This window comes from Rhinoderma darwinii, chromosome 11 (assembly GCF_050947455.1).
Source record: "Rhinoderma darwinii isolate aRhiDar2 chromosome 11, aRhiDar2.hap1, whole genome shotgun sequence".
In the NCBI taxonomy this organism is placed as follows: domain Eukaryota; kingdom Metazoa; phylum Chordata; class Amphibia; order Anura; family Rhinodermatidae; genus Rhinoderma; species Rhinoderma darwinii.
The window spans coordinates 46030719-46051852 of record NC_134697.1 but is presented as its reverse complement, the minus strand read 5'-3'; the positions used below and the strand labels follow the sequence as shown (position 1 = coordinate 46051852).

Below are 21134 nucleotides of genomic sequence, written 5' to 3'. Positions count from 1 at the left end.
TTTATCACCTACTGTATCTATGAGATAAATCATGTTAGATTAGTGGAGGTAAGATAGATACCGCCTGAAATAGAATCGCTAAAATCTCTTTAATTTTGTTAAATTAAAAACTGGGCTAACCTAGAGGTCTAATGACTACATGAAACCAGCCGTATAATTGTGACCCATTATTTCTGTATGGACCAGAAGCTTGCATTCCCCGTCATCACTCCATACAACTCCTCCCAACAGTGGCCATCGTGGTTCTAATAATCGGTGAGGGTTCCAGCAGTTGGACCCCACCAATCTAACAATTATCATCTACCAGGGCATGTTCAGACGTGGCGGAATTGCTGTGGAATTCAGCTGCGGACAGTCGCCAGTAGAAATCCGCAGCAGACTTTTTTCAAAATACTTTCTATGGCTTTTTATGTAACTTAGTGCAGACGTTGCAGAAAAAGTCATGCCGAAAAATAGGCTGCGGTGCAGAATTTTTATTCCGCAGCATGCATGGCCATCAGCGAAGAAGCAGAGGATTTTCACTGTGGATTTCAGTCTTTGCAATACAAGAGTTGAAATCTGTGGCAAATCCGCAACATCTGAACAAACTGTCAAATATGCAAATGTTGTTGCAGATTCATTGCATAATTGCCACGTACTTGCAACAAAATCTGCAGCGGAAAAATTCTGCCATATCTGAACATGGCCTTAATGGGTAATTAATGATGACAGCTGGAATACCACTTTAATATGGGAATTGAAGCTATTGTATATGCAGAATTCAAAATGCAGGGACTGTCACCGAATTTTCCTGACTCCTGAATGTAAATATGGCCAGTAATTCTATACTATATCCCCACCTGCGACTGAGTAGCTTTTCTGTTTTAAATTTGGTGTGGGTGTCACATTTTCATTTGCACTCACTACACAGTTGTATTATTTATTGTCCTTTAAATAAATTTTACAAGTCCCTTCTCAAAGGTTTACGGTATCTTGGAAACTGAAAACCCAATAGTAAAGACGGAATCAAACAAAGAAAACTTACATCTCTGCCTCTCATCTCCTCTTTGGACATATACAAAGCATATATCAAACAGTGTCCAGTAAAGCAAAGCCTTCTTTGTTCCACATAAAATAGAATAAAACAATGGATATTAATGTCATGCAGCAGACTCGTTCATTGCTTCCCAATGATAACACATCCATCCAATAATACTGAGGTCCCACCATCCAGCTATAGAGGTGGCTATTATTTTTTTTATTTCACTCTGCAGTAGACTAAGTGTTAATTTCTGCAGCAATTCTGTTGAAAGTTAAAGGCTTTCCGCTGCGGCAAAAATGCACCATTTCCTGCGGTTTTTACAGGAATTGACAGGCTGTGGTCTGAAGATTACGCACCGCAGGTCAATTTCGGCTCTGAACTTTTACGCAGCCTGTGGATGAGATTTATTAAATCCCATCCACTATGCTGCTACTGTATTCTGCTGCGTTTTTTCCTGATCTAAAAAAAGAGAGCATCCATAGATCTATTCTGCTGCAAACTTTAGTCACTGCTAGAGCTCACAGTCCTTGTTGTGTGTGGGCCTTATTATCATGTCCGAGCCTAAGACCACTAGGGGATCTTTTGGTTCTTTGATCAGTCTAAGCCTGATGTATACCCACAAATCTTTGTGTGATATTGAGGAATAGTATGTCCACCCTATCTACAACAAGCAGATATGTACACGGCAGATGATTTGTTATACAGTATGCTCTTTTTGAGTGCCTTTTTGAGTCACATTGCCTCATAATATTCACAGCCCTAATACCTTCATTAAAGAAGTCACTTAGCTTCCATAAGAGACAGACGGTGCTTCCATTCGGCCAACCACAGTGCCCCAAAAATGACGACCAAAGATTTCCCATAAGTGATACAGTACCCACATAAATTTGAGCCAATATCTCCCCAAATGTCAACAATATCTCCATGAGTGCCAGCCACAGTGACCCTGTAAGTGTGACAAAAAGTGCCAGAGGCCCCTTGACAGATCAGAAACAGCATTTTTGCTAACTGTTCACCCTCCCACTCCATGTGATGTACTAGTGCATTAAACACAAAGATGACTGACTAAATTGTGCAAAGTGGTAAAACATGTTTCACTTGATTTAAAAGTTACAGACCAGCAAGAGCTGATATACTTTCTACAGAAGTTATCAGCTACAGATCATTAGATGCAGGTACCTGGTCAGCACCCTTTATATACAAGCAGCACATCCATGGACGGTGTATGGAAAGATAGGTGGTCTCCAACATATGCTCTCAAGGACCATATTACTGAGAGAGTAATATTACCAACTGGACAATTCCAATTTTGCTGGAGATTGGATAGGGGTTAGCCGATTCAAAGTGTCAGTTAATAAGGGTTCCCTAATTTTAGGATTAGAGTAATGGCCTACTGTATGTATGTAAACCAGTCCTTGTAGCATTCCTGCGATGGACTGCAATGGTAGTGTGCCATACATATTGTTCCTGGATCCCTGCTCAGTGGCTTATAAAATATTCAGGTTAAACCTGTGAGTTTTATGCACAAGCCAGGGCTTTATGAGACGTGGCCATGGGAAGTCCTGCTCACTAATAATGGGACTGTTTGATTACTTGCATCGACTGGTGACAATTTTCCCCCATTCCACATTGATTTTGGCCCTCTATAGGCAAGAATTGAACTGTGGGTTGGCTGGTTCAATCTTCAGCAAAAATTAATTTTTTTGTAATTTTTTGAAAATTGGCTTCAATTTACTTGCTTTCCATCTGCTGCAGTGTTAATAAAAGTCTGATATCAAAGTGACAAGTCATACAATTCTACCATCAATCCACAACTTCTCCCCTGTACGGATTCAGACACAAACAAACCCAAGGGATGTGCATGAGAAATAGGGTTTCTACTTTTGTGTACACACACACTCAGTCCTTGTCAGGAGTCTTCACTGTCCCGCAGACCATATAAAAGTGCAACTGCACATTTCGGAAGGTAGAATAGACACTTAAATTGTATATCTCTAATACTTGATAATCTGCGTCTGATATGACATTTATCATCTTGTGTGGGCAGACACATGATAACCACTTTAGGAAGATGAATGTCACAACAAACTAGCTGCTTTATGGATTTTCTTTTTTTTTTCAGCGTTTTTCAGATGTTAGCTGATATTGCTAAAGTTTTGCGCGCAGAGTAAAGTGCTATTTAGGGGAATTGCTGTATAGAATCCCACTTTATGGCCATTCAGATTTAATTGGGTAATCACTTTATTAGTATCATTTCCCGGGGGCCTTGTTCAGGTTAGATGTCAGTTTAGAGACCAGGATGAATAAAAAATACCTGCTGTCCTTCTCACCTGTTCGACCAACAATTGCAACTGTTTCTAAGAGGAATTAATAGATTTAATAGAAATGATGAGATGTAGTGTTATGTAAAAACAAATTGTACCTGGCAACATTCCCAATAAAGTAATCACAGCATTACTACAGGCTTCAATAATCTGCTCAAACTAACTCCAGGGTACTCATCTGCATTACTGAACAATCCTGCAGCATCAGCAACATTTCTTACTTTAAATCTACTGTAAATAGGTAAAAAATGATGTGCTGTTTCATTTCTTAATATATCTTTATAACAGTCCAAGCTTTGCTTATCTGATACAGAGCTCCAAATCCCTTATATAGCCATAGATTTAAAAGATAACATTTTGGCTACCTACAGCCACCACTAGAGGGAGCTTAGGAGCACACAGATTAAATACTGAACTCAATAATAAATCATAATGCAGTAAGCTCTTAAGCTCCCTCTAGTGGTGAGTGCAAGCAGCCAGAATGTTATGTTTTGAATTTATGTATACAGGAAATTTGGAGCTCTGTATCGGAAAATCCAAACTTTGACCACCATAAAGATATATTAGGAAATTAATCAGTTCAGAATTTTGAACCTATTAATGACATGCTGTTTAAACGTGAATATCCATTTTAAGACCAATTCACATGGTTGTAATCCTGTACTTTAGTGATATATAACGTTAGATTCCACAAAATGAAACCTGAAAATAAGTCAGGTAGTAAGTGGCTGATTTGATGAATCTCCTCATTCAACATAATAATGTTGATACACTTACTGATTATTAGTATCAGTATATTTTCATCTGTGCTCAACTGTTTTCATGCAAATAGATGAACGATTACAACAATTTGAGTTTTTCCCACACTTAGTTGTCCCACCACTGGTGCACAGGAAAATATTATTGATGATTCATCATATCTATCTATCTATCTATCTATCTATCTATCTATCTATCTATCTATCTATCTATCTATCTATCTATCTATCTATCTATCTATCTATCTATCTATCTATCTATCATCTATCTATGTATATATGGATATATGTCTGTATATATATATATATATATATATATATATATATGTCAGTCACAATAACATGATTATTATAATTAATAGAAATGTTAAATTTCCATTTACTGACTTTTTCACAGACATAACAATCATCATACAGATGCTGAAGAGCTAGTATTGTCAAATGGAAAAACGGAATTGGTGCAAGTTATCATGATATCACTACGTATTACCAGTAGTTTTACTTTGGACTTGCAGGTCAACCTACTGCATTATTTTAACCCAAAGAGATACTGTATCACCATTCAGAGAACACAACCCTTTATGGGTCTAGTCACACGCAGCAGATTTTATTGCAGACATTTCTGCAACTGAAAATCAGTTAGGCTGTGTTCACACATCGCGGATTTGGCGCAGATTTTCGGTGCAGATTTTACACTTTGCAATGTACTTTCTACAAGGGGGTGTGTGTGGCACTTTCTTATATGTGAGAACTTGCTTTATCTGTACTAGTTATCTGCTAAATCATCTTTTTTTCTTATCTGTGATTGACATTTTGGGGGATTTGGAAATAATGACTAGTTTTCCAGGAAGTTATATTTTCAAGTTACAAAATTTTCAACTTACAATCGTCGCCCCGGAAATCAGACAAACAGACAGACAGATAGACAGATAGACAGATAGACAGATAGACAGATAGATAGATAGATAGATAGATAGATAGATAGATAGATAGATAGATAGATAGATAGATAGATAGATAGATAGATAGATAGATAGATACAATTAAGCTCAACCTGCAATTCTTGTAGTAATATTAAGACCTGGGGTTGACAATTTTTGGAAATATCACAGTTTTATTTTATCATATATCACCTGAGCTCCTTATCCAGAATGGTGAATTCATTATGAATTGCCATTTTATACCCCATTGTGTTCCCATTCTCATCAACTTTGTAGGAATTAGGATTGCCCTTAGACATCTCTTTATTCTTATGACTTGTCTCCTTTGATAACCATGTTCTTGGTGTTACTGGCCCAATAAAGACCGACTTACTCATCGTGGAGATTAAGTTCAAAAAGAATAGAGAAAAAGATGGAAATTAAATAATGGCTATAGGTCAAAATAATTTCCCCTCTTGGAAATAACTGTCATACTTTTTCTCCATGGCTCCAATTGAAAGGGATTTTTTTTTTAATAAAGAATCGCTCATCTTTCCTAATATACTTTCAATGAACGGTTATTTCTCTTAATGCTTTCTTCTTTTCATCCTTTGAAGTACAACCATACATTGGGATTAGTTTGTTTTTAATTAAACAACACATTGATAACAGCAATTCGTTCCATAAATATTACACTGAAAATATAAGTCCCTGACTTTTTTGTTATACTATATAGTTACATAGGTTGAAAAAAAGACACAGGTCCATCAAGTTCAACCCTTCTTAATCAATTACACGTCTTTCATTGCTAGATTAGTAATAACCCTCAATGCCATTCGTCAGTAAATAGACATGTAGCCTTTTTTTAAATGCTGACTTTATATCTACCACTATCACTTCTTTGGGGTAGGGCATTCCATAGTTTGACTACTCTAACTGTAAAGAACCCTTTCCTATATTGATGTCTGAAACGTCTTTCTTCCACACGCAATGAATGTTCCCTGGTCCTTTGTAGAGTCCTTGGACAGTACAGATCATGTGCTAGTTCTCTGTATTGACCACACATATACTTATACATATTAATAAGATCACCTCTAAGTTGTCATTGCTGAGATTTTGGTCTAGCTTATGAGGGATTTCTAAAAGTGGCAATCACTAATGTATTTTCTGTCAGTGTAGTATGTCTATGTGGCAGTTTTTACTATTGTTATGGCATTCTTTTCATGAACCAGAAAGTGCAGGATGAGCATATCTGTAGCTCCTGCCTAGAATGTTCAAACTGTGCTTTGATTTATAACATGTTGAAAATGTATTAAAATTGAAAAAATGTTCTGTGTGAGAATCCACAATATACTTCTAAAAAGTGTAATTGCAGGGAATGTTTTTTTTTTTTTTTAATAACATAAAAAAAAATTACTGCAAGTATTACATTACTTAATATTACTCTTTAAATATTACTATTGGGTTAGCTAAAGAGTCACTCTTATATGTTTTCTGCGCTAATTCTGTTACAAGAGTTTTCCCTGACTTTCCTAAACTTCTATAAGAAGTTTACAGAGTTTTGAAAAGACATGGAGACCCGTTCGGCGTGCAACAAGGCAGACCTACTGAGTCACTCGTGGGTTGTTTATCTTGACAAAAATTCCAATTAGCTGTGGCTGCCATGCTAAACTGTGGATTTTAATGATGAGCCAAGGGAAATGCCAGGAGCTGTGCCATACGTAATGTGGCAACGTGTATCAGAGTTATGTTTTTTCAAAGTTTTAACAGCACTTCTGGGGCTATATATATTTCCTCATTCATAAAATATATGTTTCCAAGGAGGGCAAGAATAGTGCTGCACAAATGCTGCCGGTTTAATGGATGCATAGAGGACATAGCAATCCATGTGTAGCAATGTCTGTACTTTCATAATAGGAATTACCCACTGTCATAGGAAAACATTAGCTCAAATGAGGTTAAAAAAACAGCAACAAGCCAATGAACCCCTCTGTTTTTGTTTTGAGAAAAGAAGATTGTTTTATTAGTAAATATACAGAATATTGTATTCCATCAACCTATATTCCCCAAAGGTTAGCCTCCGGAATCACATATGGATGTGGTTCACCGGTACAGACCCTATTATGTAGCACCAGGAATGGTATAGCATTACAGAAGCCTGCCACTTGGGACAGAATCATATGACTGACAGCTGACAATAGTCCTCTTGGGTGAGGCACAATCACTTTGGCTAGGAGTAGGACTATACCTGCATAATATAATTTTGTGATATACTGTATAAATACATTTAACACTAACTGCTGTGAGGGTCCTTCTCTGAGGACGACCATACATAGTGCATTTTACTTTTTGACCAGTCTAAGGCCTTATGCTGTATATTAGTTCTACAAAGCGGTAATAGGGCACCACTAGAGGTGCATGGAGCCTTACTGATTTTATATGGAGGCAGAGAGAGTTATTTTTTCTGTCTGATTCTTTATAAATCAAAATATCATGGCATGTTCCTACAAATCCGGTATTACGGTGATATTCTCGATAGAATCATTGCTTCTAGAGGAAGATATCTCCGTCATACAGTACCTGAATGAGCATAATATGGCAGCGCTCGGAGTCCCCTATCTTAGTGGTATGAAGCCAAGGACATGTGCATTAGGCCTCAGGTTGAGGTGAGCAGCCAATTGCTTTGTTTTGTTGGGAAAATGGTAGGATTGGAACTCTACTTGTCCGTGGGAACAACCACCGAGCTTAAAATCACAAGTCCTATTTTTAAATGTGTAATTAGACGTTTTTAATAATTCCGTTTTTTCTGTATTTTTCTAGAAGTTTCCGTTTCTAAAGTAGAACAGAAAAATATTGTCCACATTTTGAATTGAATATCAATATTAACTTCTTTATTATAACTTTCTATTTTTCAGATGGCAAGGTAGAAGTAACAAAAGAAAGTGTGAAGCTCTGCACCATGGGACCAGGAAAAGTATTTGGGGAGCTTGCTATTCTTTACAACTGCACCCGCACAGCAACCGTAAAAAGTAAGATTTTACTCTGTTAATTATCTGCACAGTTTGGTCTCTCTAATGCCCTGTAAATATTTTATAGGCTCAAAAAGTACAAAGGGAAATGATGACATTGTAATAAACAAGATACATCGGTTTAATACAAACTTTTGTTTTCTTTCCAAAGTTAATGGTAATCTCTGCGCTAGAATTCACATTGTTGAGCATTTTTTTTCATTATCTAGGAACAATAATGTCAATCTCAAAATGAATATTGGACGAAGTGTTGCATTTAGTGCATTTTCAGGGATCTAAACACTCTGATAGTAATTATATTCCATTAAATTATAAATGGGTACACAGTAGCTGAAAAGGGGTTGACTAAGAAACTGGAAAAATAATCAGCATTTTTTCCAGAAACAGTGCCACTCTTGTCCATGGACTGTATTTGGTATTACATCTCAGTTCCAATAATTATTTGAACACTACTGGCAGATAAAACTTAGTGGAGCATAGTAAGTAGTTAAAAAGATGAGGGTATTCAGCTTATTTGTGGGATGGGGGTGTGATTTTGTAGTTAAGAGGGTCTACACTTTTGTTTGTATTCACTGTTGTTGCAGAAATAAATAACGTATTCTTCCTGTTGTACAGGTACTTTTATAGCCCCTTCCCGACATATAACATACAGTTATGTCGTAGCCGGTTAGGGGAAGTATGGAGCGGGCGCACAGGCTGAGCCCACTCCATACAAAGCGGGTGTCGGCTTTATGTTACAGCCAAAACCTCACTGTAATCCATTAAATGCTGCGGTTAATAGCAACCATGGCACTTAAATCGTTAGAGAGAGGGGGCGACCCCCTCTGACAAGCTAGGGTCCAGATCATGCAGATTATGATACAGTTTATATAGCTTTTTTTTTTATATATAATATAGTTTGTACAGGTTTCCAAGTTATACTAAGGCTAAGCTCACACATAGCGTAAATACTGTGGAATTTCTGCCTGGAAATTCCGCAACGTATTACGGTAGAAGCAAAGTGAAGGAGATTTGAACAAATCTCATGCAATGCTGTGGGAACAATTTGCAGAAAATACGTATAGGTTCAGATTCTCAACCTGCAGCACGTCAATTTCTTTTGCGAAAACACTGCAGAATTTCACTATTGAAATTCCAGTTGGAAATTCTGTAGTATTAACGCTACCTGTGAACTCAGCTTAACAGACTAGAAAGTTGCAATCTGAAGTTCTCTTCTGTAGGTTCTCACTGTAGAAAGTACTATTTTGACAGTCAGGCAAGTAACCACCTTATTCTTTTCGCGTCAGTTCTGCAAACACAGTAACATCTAGAGCATCATACATCTTCGTATAACTGTGGGTTTGGCTTCTATAACCCCCAGCATTCAGCCATTATTGCCAGAGGTAAATATGGATGGCTAGATGTTTCATAGCGCACATTTAAATGAATGGGCAATGATTTAATTTGTGGCCCATCAGAGCAAGTTTTGCTCTTTGCAGCAGTTCTCCGATCTGAATGACGGAGGGGAGTGCTAAGCTGGCAACCCCCCCCCCCCTATGCTAGTCCATATGGCGAGAGAGTTAGTGCTGATCGGACAACCCCTTCAAGTGCCTTTTAAAAACATTTTCAAAAAATGTCATTGATTGAAACATTAATAACAAAAAACAAAGATAAAACTGTATTTCAATAGTACCGTAGTAAAAGCTTCACTGTTTAACTCCCATCCATTGGCTAAACAAAGAACTCGTAAACTGCACTCAATATGGCTATTTAGAGAAACCCAGACTTGTGATAAAATTCACGTTTACAGAGGAGTCTATCTTCTGAGCTGGTTAAACTGATATTTCATCGGATTTATCTCTGTAGGATAAACATGTTCTCAGTCAAGTTGAGTGATAAGTGCATTCCTTCACTTTTTATGAAACATTACAAGAGAAATATAGACTGTAAGGACAAAACATAGTAAAGAAAATATTATTAATAAACAACTATAAAGAGTTGACAAATATCCCTTCCTATTGTCAGGAGTTTAATACATCAACACAGGGCTTATCAGATGTATTATTTATTTACCCCAGCGTAAAGCGCGCACAAATCTTTCTGGTTATACATTTCTTTAGTTACATAAAAAGGAATGTAATACTGTAAATGGAGTATGCAACATATGTAAAGATGGCACACCGGCTGATCAACATCTATAATTAGCATATCAGAGACATAGCTGGGGGGCTAATGGGCCATGTGCCTGGGTGCTGGGTGCTAGTGGGCTGGGAATCAAGTTACTTTTCCTTGATCAGATTCTGCATTTAGCTACAATTCAGCAAGAAGTGGTTGAGGTAACTTCTGTATAAGGCCAAGTTCACCCAGTGCAGTTTTTAATGCATATTTTCTTAGTCAACTGTTGCTTTTTTTTATTACTTTTTCTCCCTTTTCGGATCCAATCCTGGATCAAACCCTACACCAAACTACCCAGTGTAAATATGACCTTACACATCATCAACATTATCAACTTGAATGTATACGACATTTGGATTGCAGAGATTTCTGGTCTATGTGAAGATGAGTGCATGTAGACATATACATAACTGTGAAATCTGCACTTTCCTAAAAAGTGGTGCGTTTTAGGCGCTGCTTGGATCAGGGTATGTTCACACGCTGAGCCAAAAATGTCTGAAAATACGGAGCTGTTTTCAAGGGAAAACAGCACCTGATTTTCAGAAGTTTTTTGAGCAACTCACGTTTTTCGCTGCATTTTTCGTGCCGTTTTCGCAACGTTTTCGCGACGTTTTTTCGGCCGTTTTTGGAGCTGTTTTCAATAGAGTCTATGAGAAAACGGCTCCAAAAACGTCCCAAGAAGTGTCCTGCACTTCTTTTGACAAGGCTGTAATTTTACACGTCGTCGTTTGACAGCTGTCAAACGACGACGCGTAAATCACAGGTCGTCTGCACAGTACGTCGGCAAACCCATTCAAATGAATGGGCAGATGTTTTCCGACGTATTGGAGCCGTATTTTCAGCCGTAAATTGAGGCATAATACGCCTCGTTTAAATAGGTCGTGTGAACCCAGCCTGACTCTTATAGACACAAACCTAAATTTCTGCAAGATGTTTTTACAAAATATTACGCTTTGAGGCGCCCATGAGTGTAAAGTATTGGGTGAAATTTTCACAATATGCCAGGTGTGTTATTCAGGTTTTATTTGTGATAGTCAGAAGTGTAAAAATTTACATGCCATTGAAATTAATTGTTCCTAAAATGATAAAATGATATGCTGTGTTTATGGTATTGTATTCTAATAATTTGTTTAACTCCTTTGAGCACCACAATGTAACTATTCGTCGTGGTGAGGACTAACTTCCTGCGCCTCGACGTACAGTTATGTTGTGATGATGGAGCGGGCACCAAAGCTGCACCAGTGTTAACTGCAGGGGGTGCTGGCTGTAGTATACAGTTTAAATCTCACCTCAAACACTGGGATCAGAGACAACTTTGATCCTGATTGTTTAACCCCTTAGATGCTGTGGCAACTAAGGAATGTAACAGAGTGAGTGGGCTCCCTCTGTCTCCTCATCGGCACCATGCAAGTGATCGCGGGGTGCTGATTAGTGTCATGACATCCGGGGGCCTAAGATGGCCTAATAGATTGCATGTCAGTTTTGCACTGACAAGCAATAATGATTTGGTATACTAAGTAGACCAAAACATTACAGTAGCGTTCAAAAGATTACATTGTGAAGTCCCCTAGGGCAGACATAAACAAATAAATAAATTCCTTTTTAAAAAAAGTTAATTAAAAAAAAAACATAAAAATAAAATAAAACAGTTTTTCCATAAAAAGTGCTTTTATTTTGCAAAAGTAAAAAAATAAAATACACAAATATGGTTTTGCTGTGATTGTAATGACCCATATAATAAAGGTTACATGTTATTTAATTTTTTACTATTGTTCAAAATTAGTAAAACTTAAAAAATATCTAAACATATTTGGTGTGACTGTAATTGTACTGTCACATAGAATAAAGGGAACATAAATAAAGGGCTTAAATTGAAAACACAAAAAAAACATTGGTAGAATTGCTGTTTTTTTTTCTATTCTACTCCCAAAAAAGTTAATAAAAGTTTATGAATATTTTATACGGTATGAACTCCAAAATGGTTATAAAAAAAAACCTATGACTCGTCCTGCAGATAACAAGCCCTTTAACAGTTACATGGATGATAAAATAAAACAAGTTATTACTCTCAGAAAACGATAATGAAAAAACGAAAAAAGATTCTTCCTCCTAAAGACCCAAAATAGGCCAATCCTAAACGGGTTAAAAATGCGTACTGTTTACTAGAACCCCCCCCCCCCATATAATATCCATATGAGGTCGCATCTCTGCAAGCATTTAACATTCAAATGCAATAAATATGGAAATAAGTATAACAATCTGTCTATTTTGCCAGTACTTTAAAAACTACCCTTGGTATACTTAAAATACTGTATAATTCACTTTAAAAATGTCATAGAAATTCTACACATGCCTACATGACCAAAAGGTTGGGACTCCAAAATCTATGTAATTCAGTATAAAATATCCATTAATTCACACGTGTTATGAAGACCAATGCTGAGAAGAAATAAGAGATCTTGTGGTTTAATTTAACTTAAGGAAAGTGTTTTTTAGAGTCAGAAGACAAAGCTAGAACTGTACTATTGCTGAACATGTGCAACACATCTAGATTCAATGACGGATTTATGGATTCCATGTGTGTGGCATCATCTTAATGGAGAATCTAAACTTTAAAGCTTGAGATATTAGGATGATCTTGGCCGATTTTCAAAAGTATTTTAAAATCCCTCTAATTGTTTAAATACCTTAGATTTATGAGGTCTTTCTCCACTGTTTTCCTTTCTTTGCTTTTATAAAAATCTTGTAAATTTTAAATCTAATGGTGGATAAGGATCAAGTTCTTGGTGTACATTTCCATGCCCAACCTGTAAAAACTCTTTCAACTCTTTGAAGATCCAATATTTTAAAATCCATTCGACATTTCAACTTCTCCCTGAACTTTTTACCTTACAGAAGTTGGATTTCATAGCGTTGTCTGATTTTTCTAAAAGAAAAGAAAACAATTTTCCTGCCAACCTAAGCTTTATCATGAATTATTTTACATTCTGCTTACCATTGACCTCAGCCTAGCTGTTTATATTTCAGTGTGGTCCAACTTTTACAGGTGTGTGGCCATATTTATTGCTATAAACTTTCTGGAGTTGATGATGTATATACAGCTGACTCTTTTCTGTCTATTATTGTAGCATAGCGTTCTATAAACCTCATGGTTCTGTTTAATATTTGGGAAAAGTTTATTCTTGCCCACTGTTGAACTCTCCTTGTCTGTGCAGCTACGATAACCTGCCTACAATGCAGAAATAATGGGTTCCATCCATTACTCTTGAAATAAAGATTGTTTTAAAAAAAATGGTTAATAAGGAGACCACATTGATGGACCCATCACTATTTGGTAAATACACTAATGGTATGGAATTGTGGGTGACGTTAATTTTTTTATGTGATGGTATACTAGTGCCAACCAAGCAATACGTGGCATACAGATGTAGGAAAGTTTAACTTGACTCTGCTAACTGGCTGCAGCGTGATATCACACAACAAAAGCCATTGAAAGAGTCAAGTTAAAGTTTCTTGCCACAGTGATTGACATACAGGCTCATTACAGTTACAGTATGTGTATCAGAGTAGTGTCTTCTAATGAATCGTCTGTGTCGATCACATGACGATGGACAGAATTTTATCCGCTGGAAGTAAACAATGAATATTCCTACTAAATAACAGCAAGTAGAGATCTTTAAAATCGTGAGAAATTAATACAGAAAATGGAATATTGGAAAATGTTATTACTTTTAATTATACAAAAAATAACATTAATTGGCTGAATCCAGTTAACCCCTTTAAGATAAGCAAAAATAAAAAAATTAAGGAGAGCAAAATATCAAGCAAATAAGTGAGGAAAATAAACAAATTTAAAAAAATAATTTATTATGAAATAAGGAATTTCTCCACTCACTCTCTGTGAGTGGTAACACGTTACCACCCACAAACAATCCGCATCTTCTAAACTTCTTTAATAACCACTGCAATCCCACTGGACCATGTTCAACCTTGGGTTTCGTATCATATAAGAATTACAAAGAGAGAAAAAATCCTTGGAGAGCGGCTGATCTAAGGTTTGGTACAAGTAAATAGATGCAATAATGCCACCATGCTCTCCCCAACTCTACGATAGCCTTATTTACTCCTCAGTCAGTCTCGGAGCAATACAGATGGAGAGTATCAAATGGGATAAAAAAACACCATTCATTAATAAGAACATTTAAGAACAGTTACAAATCTGTATTCATCGCATATCGGGGCATCCCCTTCATCAGGAATAATTCATTGCAAAGAAATTACAGCTTTTAAATGTCTCCGCTTTACTTTTAAAAGTAACCCCATCCCCCATGAGGTCTGGGGGATATGACGTCTATCTGAAACCGCTCTAGTCCAATAACTTCTGGCCGATTAAACTACCCCTATCCCTAAGCTTTACATAACTACCCTTACTGGAAGTGATGCTCTAACATTACCGGATATGACGTCCAATCTGAAAACGCCCTATACTTTTCATTATAACTCATACCTCAATCTTCTCCTCTCCATACTCTGCTAGGAATTAACACATTCATCTAAATAAGATCTTTACTGGGACGCTCCCTAGTAAATAACACCAAATAATTTGTATTTCTTATCTCACACATTTTAATAATTTTAGCTACTTTAGTACCGATATTAGCATCTCATACCTGTCTAACAGGAACCAATGGTCCCCTATAAATATAATTAAATTTGCAAACCACAACTTTCCCCTATATTACGGCAATTGAAGATGGACATCAGACCCCAGCTCAAAAGGCTTGGAAATACAAATTTCCCCATATTTTCCCCCAGCGTCATAAAGGATTGCCATCCATATACTTTCATAAAAAATATATACATGTATATGTATATAAGCCCCCATATATTAAGTATATAAAGTATATGGGTATGGGATCCCTCCCATCCATTCTTCCACAACTTAAAAGACACCTCTCTTTAACCATCCCTCAGGTCACTCTTTCTATCATCTCATGTAAACATTGTAACGAATCATGAGGAATCCATCAAAGGGATCATGACAGTTTATAACAGATCTGTCAAATTCATCATGGATTCTGTAAAAAGGAAGCCATGATGAACTGTGTGAACAGAGCCTAAGTCCAAATTCAGTAAGCCCCCCTAGTGGCAGCTGCATGTAGCTACATTTTTGTAATTTAGCTCTATGATTGTGTGAAATAAAGAAGGACATAACAGAAAAAACTATTCTCCAACCCTTATAAAAAAAACATTATTAAAGGAATCAGCACAGAATTTATTATTTAGTTAGCTAGGGAAATAAATAGATGGTGTTCAAATGCGGACATTTACTTTAAATAATTTTCTCCAAGTTTCTATTTTCTCGTGTTCTCTTCCCATTCACCAGACAGTCAGACGGTACGAATGTCTTTTCTATAATTTACTAACAAAGTATTTCTCAACATTGAGCTTTCTTTCGTTATTTCTTACCTGAAGCAGAATTTCATTTCGGCCCCTACCCGCTGTACTACTGCTCGTCCAGCGAAGAATCTGTAGTTTTCCTGACAGATGATATTGTAAACAATCTCAGCGGTTGGATTTTCACCGGTTTAATGTTATTGTATGTCTATTTCTTTTAAACCTGAAGTAGTGGGATATATTGAATCTCCTAAAGTCCCTCAAGCATTTGTTATTGGAAAGGAGACTTTGAATGACACCTCAAAAATTACCTACAGCAAAGAGAAGAAGCACAGGGAAATCTGTTACTTGTGAATCCTGCAGTGGGAATAACAATGTCCAATCTGTCATTGCTCCTAGATATAGAATGAAATCCATGGAGTCTGAACAAGGGAAAAACAACAAAGGCCACTTTTTAATATTCTTGGAGCTATTGTAATAGTTTATGCATTGTTATCATTATAAAGATGTTGCTCTCCAAATACTATACTTGCCGCAAGTTATGAATTCCTCTTTTCTTATTATATAAGGTTGCAGAGGGATGCCGAATTTTTGGTCTTGCTTAAGCCTTGAAACCTGAAGTGGCCCAATAGGTCCCTCTGCCCCATGTAAGGAGACAAGTGCTATAAATGATGCATGATAGTTGGAAGCCCTAATTATTTACTGGTGGCTGGGAACGTCAAGTTAGCCCTCTTTCAGTCTTATATTGTATTAGAGGTTTAAATACGAAGTCTTTAGTTAATGGGGGAAATAATATTGCGTTGTATTAAATTTGTTAGGCTCTGTTCACACCCTATTATATGAACACATTCCGCATATGTTCCTTTGGCCTCAACCGTGTAGTATGCGTTAGCATACCCTTTTTTTTCTATTATATAGTACAGTGGGCCATCACACAAAAAACGTATACTGTTCGGCATGTATTTTTTTTTTTAACATTGAGGTCAATGAGCGACATATTCCACTGTATGGCTATAAATTGGCATACGTCAGACCCTTACGTCAGAGGTATTCGGGTGCACATCGGGGAATATGTCCGACGTATCCTTTGATGTGATCTGAAAAGGCAAATTCTCCATGTTTTGTTCATCTCTGCCCATCACTAATGTTTATTTTTCAATCTCCTTCTGATAATCCAGAAAATGTAGTAATCTTTCATCTCGATGAACCTGCTCATACTACTTACTGGAGTTTTCAATGACATGATAAGGTTAGGACGGTCATCCTACTGATATTCTAAAACATGAATAATTGAAGGTGTAGATATTTTGCTTGGAGGCCGTCAAATACAGTAGAAAGGAGAGAGTATCATAGACAACACGTAAACAGGTATATAAAACATTTATTTCCAGGCTCTGCAGGCATCGAATCAACCCTGTGTTACGAGGTTTGCCAGAAGTTAAATGTTTTGGCTTAAAAATAAAATACAGGTTGCCCCAAATCATGATCCAGTGACCCAGAATAGAGAGGGCTCAGGAGAGTACTGCATCATAAGCTGGCCTGGGAGCGAGTCCGCTGCTGCATACTAGGTAAAACTGAAAGGGAGATAATGCTTCATGTTATTCTAAAATGTTATCAATCTCGCAGTCAGTTCATTCACAGACAACAATAGTAAAGAGGAATCTACAGAATATATATTGTAGTGCAATACAAGGTTTCCATTAACATGCATGTAAATAACCCCTGGAAATAAAAAGAAAACCTAACCTGACTGCTCTCCTGACATATCTTTTTTAGTAAATAACTTCATTCCTCATAACATAATTATTCTGAAGCATCTTTTTTTTGCAACTGTGCGTTGTGACATTCCTCTGTTACTGCTCTTGAAAATGCATGAAAACATTGACAACTGGACGTCACCATTCCCCTTGGCAATAGTGTGTGTCCTTACAAAGACTGGCAATGTCAGGGCTGATTGGACATTGTCAGTGTATAGGAAGCCTTTGACAAGTGGGTATGGTAATGCCCAGTTGTCAATTTATTCATACATTTCCAGGACTAATAACAGAGGAATTGCACAATGCACAGTTTTAAGAAAGAATGTTCTAGAATTGTAATTTTATGGGGAATACAAGCATTTACTAAAACACATGTCAGGGGAGCTGACGGGTCCTTTTTAATAGAATAGAATAAGACACAAGGACTTATCTAAAGGTAGTGCAGAGGATACAGTAGCAACTTTTTTCTGGTGCTTGAGGTTGCACAAAGACCCGTCTACCACACAAGAAAACAGCAGTGTATAATTGGCATGTGATGGCTGGTGGGTATTGGTGCCCAGGAACCTCAGGTTACTCAGCTTGACTAGACAGGTGCACCATGTAAATAAAAGCTGTATTGCTCGGCATACTTCAGAACAAAACCATTATAGAAAACTTGCACCCATTGCTGTCTTCATTCACAGGGGGGTGGTTTACTCTCTCCTTTTCCTTATGTTTGATTGACATTGAGAGCAGCATAGTATATATGGGGCAGCATAGTATATAAAGGGCAGCATAGCGGGCATTATAGTATATATGGGGCAGCATAGTATATAAGGAGCAGCATAGTATATGGCAGGTAGCATAGTATACAGAGGCAGCATAGTATATTAGAGGCAGTATAATATATAAGGGGCAGCATAGTATATAAGGGGCAGCATAGTATAAAGTGGGCAGCATAGAATATAGGGGGCAGCATAGAATATAAGGGGCAGCATAGAATATAGGGTAAGCACAGATATCTTCAGTATTAAAGTAGAAAAAATAAAATGAACACACACTTACAAAGAGACATATATACACATGCAGACACATATATAGACACACACACACACACACACACACATACTGGAACTTATACACATACAAACACAGAGACACAATATTGATACATGACTTACATGAATTACTCAGTAATAAGCTCACGCTTAGTTTACAAATGTTTATTCCTGCAATCAGACTTCACAGCAGGCAGCAATCATTTTGATTATGTTAGTTTATCATAATGTTGGTATCCTTTATAGGGATACATATACACATGTAGCAGAGCTGAGTTTATCAGTGCAGAAGAGTTTAATTTTAAATATTACAATGTGTTAGCTGTATTTTAGGTTATAGGTTGGGGTTTATGAAACCTTTTTAGTTGTTCTTATTACTTGAAGAGCTTCTGGGGGACTAACTATAATAAGTCATTGCACTAAATGTTAAAGTGTAACAATATATCTGGCCATTATATGACTCGTATTCTGGATTTTTTTTTATTAGTTTTCCACTCTGTCGTCTCTATCTCTAATTTTCTGTTTTCTCTGAGCTAGTGGGTAGAGCTATCATGTCTGCTATACACTGCACACACAGAATAAGAGAATTCTACTCTCCTATCTTTATTCCACATATAAATAAATAAATATATATATATATATATATATATATTTATAAGCTGCAGCAGCATGGAGGAGATCATACAGCAGTAATGAGCAGTGTAGCTGAGAATCCAGCACTGGGTGACATAGAAATCTTGGCAGAAGCTGCAGCACGTTTGTCTGTGTCTTTTTCGCCCTTCCTGCACCTCTCCCTCCCCTCTCCATAGGCTTGTATGCAGCGTGTCTGTATCTCTTTCTCTCTCTGCTCCCTTCTACTGCCCCCTCCCCTTTCCATAGACTGGTATAGGCAGGCATGAACCTTTCTGCAGTCTATCTGTAACTAAGGAATGTATTTTGATTGACAACAGGGGGTGGACAGCAGGAAGGGAGACACCTAGTGGCAGTAACTTCACACAGAATAAAAGGGCAAATTTTAACAATAAGTAAATTACAAAGTTGATAAATATCACGTTAGATTAGTAAAAGTTGTTTAAAAAGTTAGTGACCATTTAAATAACTGCAGTAAAGGTTGCATTTACATGGCCATGTTTTCGGCCTGTGTTAAATGCATAATTTTTTTTTTGCCAAAAAACAAGAGCAGGAAGTGGAGTTTCAACACAGACAGAAAATAAGGCAGCCTTAAGCTTCTTTTACACGTGAAGATAAATTTGTAGAAATGACCGCCGATCAACAATATAGCGAGTCGTTGACGTTTGAAAGATATAATCGTAATTTTTTTGGGGTGGAAATTTTTATCGTTTTAAGATAGCTTGTCTATTCTCCTTTGAGCATTTACACAAAAAGGTAATTGTGCATGAAGGAAGAAAGATTTGAGAAAGGTGTGTAAAAATACACGAACTGCACCAATTACTGAACTACCTACTAAATCAGGGGTAGGCAACCTTTTTCGTATCGTGTGCCGAAAATAAAAATAAAATAAAAAAAGAAGTACTAAGTGTGCCATGCAAACATGGACGTTATATAACACAAACTGGTACCATGTATGTAACATAAAACAATTAATCAGTTAATTAAACTTGCATTTCAGTGTGACAGTTGTCCCTGACTTTCTTTGCAAAGATGAACCATCTGTGGTGGGTACTGGGCTACTGAACACCAGCTTGGGGGGTATATATAGGAGATACCACGACTACTGAACATCAGCTTGGGAGGGTGTATTTAGGAGAGACTACGACTACTGAACACCAGATTGGGGGAACTGCGGCACTGAACACCAGCTTGGGGGTTCACATAAGACAGCCTGTGGCTACTGAACATCAGCAAGGGAGGGTGCACATAAGCAAAACTGTGGTTACTCAACGTCAGCTTCTGGAATACACATAGGAGGGAATGTGGTTACTGAACACCGGCTACGGGGGTGCAAATAGGAGAGACTGGGGCTACTGAAAATCAGCTTGGGGGGTGCACATAGGTGAGATCGGGGCTACTGAAAATCAGCTTTGGTGGTGCACATAGGAGAGACCACGGCTACTGTACACTAGCTTAGGGGGATGCACATAGTAGAGACTGTGGCTACTGAACACCAGCTAGTGGAGGTGCAAATAGAAGAGACCTTGGCTACTGAACATCAGCTTGGGGGCACTGCAGACGGAAGAGATTGCGGCTACTGAACATCAGCTTGGGGGCGCTGCACATGGAAGAGACCACGGCTACTGAACACCAACTAGGAGGAACTGCACACAGGAGAGACTGCGGCTACTGAATACCAGCTTGGTGGTACTGAATACAAGAGAGAGAGTGACTACTGAATACCAGCTTGGGAGTTTTCACATAGGAGAGACCTTGGTTACTAAACACCGGATTTAAGGAGTGCTCATAGGAGAGACAGCGGCTACTGAACACCAGCTTGGCGGGGTGCACATAAGAGAGAACACTGCTAACTTTGGCTAACTTTTTCATTTACAGAGCAGTTACTGAACTTCGTCTCCAAGAGAGAGCAATGCTGCATTGTGTGCTTGCCAAGTGTTCAGAAGTGACAAATACAGTGAAGCACTGCTCTCTCTCCTGGTGATCAGCACCGCCAATGACATCATGAAGCGCCGCTCTCTCCCTGTGCTCAGCACCACCAAGCACACTGGACACCAGGATAGGGAAGTGTGCCAGCAAACCATTCCCCAAGTGCCGGGCGTGGCAC

At 37.6% G+C, this 21134-nt stretch overlaps 1 protein-coding gene across 2 annotated transcripts in view; it reads left to right on the top strand.

The window, feature by feature from the left end:
* PRKG1 (protein kinase cGMP-dependent 1) overlaps positions 1–21134 on the top strand; it is a 699395-nt gene that overhangs the window by 262285 nt on the left and 415976 nt on the right. For both annotated transcript variants that reach the window (XM_075841194.1, XM_075841192.1), the window contains exon 3: positions 7939–8052. In XM_075841194.1, coding sequence (XP_075697309.1) covers positions 7939–8052 — 114 coding nt within the window. The remainder of the gene's footprint in view (positions 1–7938; positions 8053–21134) is intronic.